The sequence below is a fragment of the Limulus polyphemus genome, unplaced genomic scaffold, assembly GCF_000517525.1.
Source record: "Limulus polyphemus unplaced genomic scaffold, Limulus_polyphemus-2.1.2 Scaffold689, whole genome shotgun sequence".
Taxonomy (NCBI): Eukaryota; Metazoa; Arthropoda; class Merostomata; order Xiphosura; family Limulidae; genus Limulus; species Limulus polyphemus.
Genome location: NW_013666299.1, coordinates 166,930 through 172,027, shown reverse-complemented (window position 1 = coordinate 172,027; position 5,098 = coordinate 166,930). Strand labels below are relative to the sequence as shown.

The 5,098-nt window shown below is 30.8% G+C and overlaps 1 protein-coding gene across 11 annotated transcripts in view; it reads left to right on the top strand.

Annotated features, from left to right (window-relative positions):
- LOC106459979 (septin-7-like) overlaps positions 1–5,098 on the top strand; it is a 72,836-nt gene that overhangs the window by 61,343 nt on the left and 6,395 nt on the right. For all 11 annotated transcript variants that reach the window (XM_022386554.1, XM_022386555.1, XM_022386560.1 and 8 more), the window contains 6 exons: positions 644–744; positions 1,068–1,199; positions 1,368–1,485; positions 2,892–2,984; positions 3,987–4,083; positions 4,836–4,887. In XM_022386554.1, coding sequence (XP_022242262.1) covers positions 644–744; positions 1,068–1,199; positions 1,368–1,485; positions 2,892–2,984; positions 3,987–4,083; positions 4,836–4,887 — 593 coding nt within the window. The remainder of the gene's footprint in view (positions 1–643; positions 745–1,067; positions 1,200–1,367; positions 1,486–2,891; positions 2,985–3,986; positions 4,084–4,835; positions 4,888–5,098) is intronic.

Below are 5,098 nucleotides of genomic sequence, written 5' to 3'. Positions count from 1 at the left end.
AAAAACACTATTATAGGGTTTTATTCATTTCTGTCAAGACTTCTTGAACCTACTTGTTTTTCTAACATCATGAATATTTTTCTGTATAAATACCAAAAGAGGACGAAGAGAGAACCAGTACTTTAAAATAATTATATTACCATTTTCTAACATAAGATCTTTAAAATTGTTATAAACATTATCCCCCCCCCCCTTTGTTTTTTGCAAGTTTACTTGAGCCTCTCTGTGGAGCTATGTGCAGCTGGTGTTAAGAAATCAAACAGCGCCATCTGTGAAAATTAAATCTTAATTTCCCACTTTTTCTTCTTGAAATTACTTGTATGAAATATTTCTTAAGAGTTGGGGTAGATTAAAGCCGTGTCATGCACTTGTATATAAATGGAAGAAAATAATGAACTTATAGTTTTAAATCATACTGTCTGTTGAACTTTTTTTATATAAAACATTTATAACGTAAGAAGTGTTACGAATGTTGGAAGTTTGCCATTATGACTATTGCAGCGAGATTTTTTTATTCTGAGTTTGTAAACACTTTAAACAATAAAAGATGAGGTTCGTTTGGAAATAAAAGTGAATGGGTTTTTTTGTTTCAGTTGTAAAATGTTAGTACTTTGATGATGATAAACTGTTTCCATCATCACAGGTTGAAACTAACAAAGTGTTCTTGAGGGAGAACGGCGTAAATCTAACTCTTACTATAGTAGACACACCAGGTTTTGGAGATGCAGTGGACAATAGTGAATGGTAAGTTTAATTCTCGAAGTGAGACTGGTGGAAAGTTGAATGTCAAAAATGTAGGTAGTTTATATGTTAAGGTAAATAATATTTTGATGGATCTGACATTCTTAGGCGAAGTATGCATAAAGTAACATTATTTGAAAAGGGTTACAGAAAATTTAAAGAAATTGATGTTTCGGGATATTTAAAACAGTAATGCAAAGTTAGGAATGTTTCTTAGCTGGCTATTCTGTTGTTTAACTCTCTTGTATGTGCTGTACTGTCAAGAGTAACACTGTAGAAGAGCAGGTTCTACTTCTAAGCTGGTAATTTCTTTATTTTCTACGTAGTTGGCAGCCTATTGTAGACTTCATAGACACTAAATATGAAGACTTTTTGAATGCAGAGTCACGGGTTCATCGTACAAGTATTACAGACTCACGAATTCACTGTTGTCTGTATTTCATCAGTCCAGGGCATGGGTAAGTTTTACTTGTTTATACCATATTTATACATAACAATGATTCAGTTACTTTTAAATTTTTTAAATCAACTAAATACTTAACATAAAATGTTTAAAAATGGATTACAAAGAATTAAAAAATACATGTAAACATAAAAAAAATTATTATTTTATATTTTTTTTATAGCTTGAAGCCTTTAGATATAGAATTCATGAAGAGATTACACGAAAAAGTTAATGTTGTTCCTCTCATCGCTAAAGCTGATACAATGACCCCCGAAGAATGTTACCAGTTTAAGAAGATAGTAAGTATACTAGTTCATAGACTTTGTATCTGTAAACAAACAGGCAGCAGTATCACTTAGTGAAAGTGACATCATGAAGTGGGAGACCACAAAGCTTGTTATGGACAAGAAAACAGTATGTTTGATTTTCACTGTCTTCGGTATCTTTAACAAACTAGGACGCTGAGTTTTACTTTTTTAAATGTGTGTCAGTAGAAAGTGTAGTTCCCACAGAGTGGAGCCTGTTTGGGTTGGTTTACAGTGCTTGAAACAGGAAATTGCTGAGTTTGTATGAATATAAGGTTTTTGTTTTGACAAGGGTGAGTGAGAATGAATCATGTAAAACAGAACCAATAACACTCATGTCTGCTTTATTAATTTCTTTTTTAAGTTTTCAAGTCAGAGGTTTAAACTTTTTGTAGATGAATCACTAGGGATTTAGTCCAAGAAGTTCTTACCTAGTGATTGATAAATTTTACTTGTAACCCAACGGTCCATGGTTCATGTCCCATTGCCACAGAATCATGCTTAGTACTTTGGATATACAAGTGTCTTATAAGAGTAATGGTCAATTACAGTAACTAAAAAAAGAGTTGGTGGTAGGTACTGTTGACTAGCTACCTTCCCTCTAGTCTATAAGTTCTAAATTATAGATGGCTGGTACAGAGAGCAATTGTGTAAGTTTGTGCGAGTCTCTGAAACAAACAAAAAATTTATCTTAACAAGTGAAAGTGTGTTACGATTAATATTTAGTTATTTTAAAGTGCCAATAACATATAATAAAGTTGGGAATTTGAATGGAGTTTACTTATTTAGAAGGAACTTCGATTAGACTTTTTCTTTAATAACATTTCATTACTTATCCAGTTGATAAGACTGTTGTAAGTTATAAAAATCCACCTACAAATTAGAATGGAATTTAGGATTTTATTATCATTATTTTAAATTAAAAAAATGGCATTTTAGACATAGATTATAAAAAAAATTCATTTGAAATATTTATTTTTCAAAATGTCAAATAAATACAAATTGTATATTATTCCTGTTTATTATACAATGAATTTCTGTCACTTGTTGCGAGTAGTGAGACAGGCTTAGGGTTTGTGAGTGTTATAGTCTAAAACTTCATTAAAATATATATATATTGCTATTATTGGAAAAACGAGTTTTCTATGTTAACTTTCAGCAAGCCAATAAAAACAGCTGTCATATAGCTATTATGATCTTCAAAGTGTTCTTGAAATTTTGATGGTGATAATAAATTTACTATTTTGGACTATCAATCTTAACACTGGATTAAAAGTAAGCAATCTTTTCCTCTTCAAACACTTGTATCTAGTTACTTAGTATTTCTACATGTTATGTCAGAAACAAAGAAAGTTGTTATGGTAACTTATGTTGTATAAACCCATGTTTGATGTATTCAGGTACTTAATGAAATTGCCCAAAATAAGATCCGAATCTATGAGTTTCCAGACTGTGAGGACGAAGAAGAAAATAAACTTCAGAAGCCCATGAAGGTTAGTTTGAAGCACAAATTATTAAAAGTCATTTCTTTGAAACTTGACAATCTATAAATTATGGCAGTCATTTGTAATTTTATTATTTCTGTTATGTAATTATATTACATAAGGTTTTGACTAAGAAATTTTGTGACTATGCTTCAGTCTTAAAAAAAATTTTAAATGACCAAAAGTTTTAGTGTTTTAAAGAATATTCATTGTTTATGTAATCTAATCAAGTACTTTTGTAACAATGCTTCAATCTTTTAAGAAGTCAAAAATGGTCCAAAAGCTTGAGTATTTGTGAAGACTGGTCGATCCTTCTTTGTCAGGAAGTTAGACCTTTTAATTTTGTCTTCAGATAAAAGGCCTCTGAAGTCATGACAGCGTAGCACAATGGTATTTCAGAAATAATTAAAATATCACATACCCTACTAACATTTCTAGCTAATCCATGCATATTTATATGATTATAATTTATACTTGATGAAATGTAAAACAAGGATAATTCTTTCATGAAAAATATAAGTAGGAACTGAAATGTTCTTTAAAAACAAACCTCACGTTTGGATAATATATATACATATTTTTGGTTTACATAACTGCATCTTTAGGTGACCTTTTTATGAGTTACGGAACATTATGGTGATTGAGTAATTAAAAAGTCCCCTACTATTCTAACTTGATGAGGCATTTATTTAAATTCATTGTTAAAACTTTCTTACCACCAAAGTTATGTTCCAGTGAAAAAGAAACAATAGGCTCAATGTACTTTTAAATTTGTCACATGTCATCTAAAACAGTTCTAGAAATTCTTCAGTAACCCTGGTAGCATTCATTTTAGGTGTTCTTCAAATGCTTATATTGATATAGGTTATTTATGGTGATTAGAGAAAGTTAAAAAAAAATGCTTATCTTATAATACTTTGGTAAAGTTTGAAGCCTTGGAGGTGAAGTTGTCAATGTTTTTTAAGATACTACAGTATAAAGTCTGATTAGTTTTTAATTCTTTGTCTCTAGGAACAAGTACCATTTGCTGTAGTAGGAAGTAACATGGTAATAGAATGCAACGGTAAAAGAGTTAGGGGTCGAAGATATCCCTGGGGGGTTGCAGAAGGTGGGTGTTTTTTCTTGTCTACTGTTTTAGAAACATTTAGTTTTGAAGACTGAGAAGTCGTGTATAGTGTACTTTATTTCATATTTAATACTTTATGTCGTATTCATTGTATTTTAACTTCAAACATTGATATATTGGTTTAAAATATTGCAAGGCTAAAATGGGTCAAAAGGTAAGAAATTTATTTTGGAAATTGAATGTAGAATTAGTTAATATTTAGTTATAGTTGTCAAAAGAAATTAACCCTTATACTACATTTTATTCATTTATAATATACCCTATAACCCACAAACTTTCACTAATCTTTTCGTAGAATTACTAATGTAGTTTTCTCCCGTTGATGCTTCACCTACTGCAGAACATGACTAGATTGGTGCTTCACCAATTTTTGTGAATGATAGTAAAAATTAATAATAAATTTATAACTGGTGTTAAAATTAAAACTCGTATTCTGTTATTAATTTTTACCATGAAAATCTAATTTGTAAATGACATAAATAAAACTGATAACAATAATTACAGTTTGCTTGCTTAATCTGATTCACACTATAACAGCTGTTGTCCAATAAAATTAATTACATAGGCCTACACCACAACTAAGTTTCTCGTATCTCGGCTGGCTCGATATTAGGTGAAAGGCCCTGTTGACACCAGGTATGACAGATGTAGTGTGAATGACACAACCTTTTCTTGTTTGCTCTCACTCATGGGTTGTTAGGATTAACAGATTTATTTATTCATTTTCTTTTTAGTGGAAAACATGGAGCATTGTGACTTTCTTGCCCTCAGAAACATGTTGTTAAGGTAGGTTTCAAACAGAAATTGACTATCAGAAACATGTTGTTAAGGTAGGTTTGGCGTTTCTGATAGTCAATGTCTGTATGTTGTTAAGGTAGGTTTGGCACAGACATTGACTGTCAGAAACATGTTGTTAAGGTAGGTTTGGCACAGACATTGACTGTCAGAAATATGTTGTTAAGGTAGGTTTGGCACAGACATTGACTGTCAGAAACAT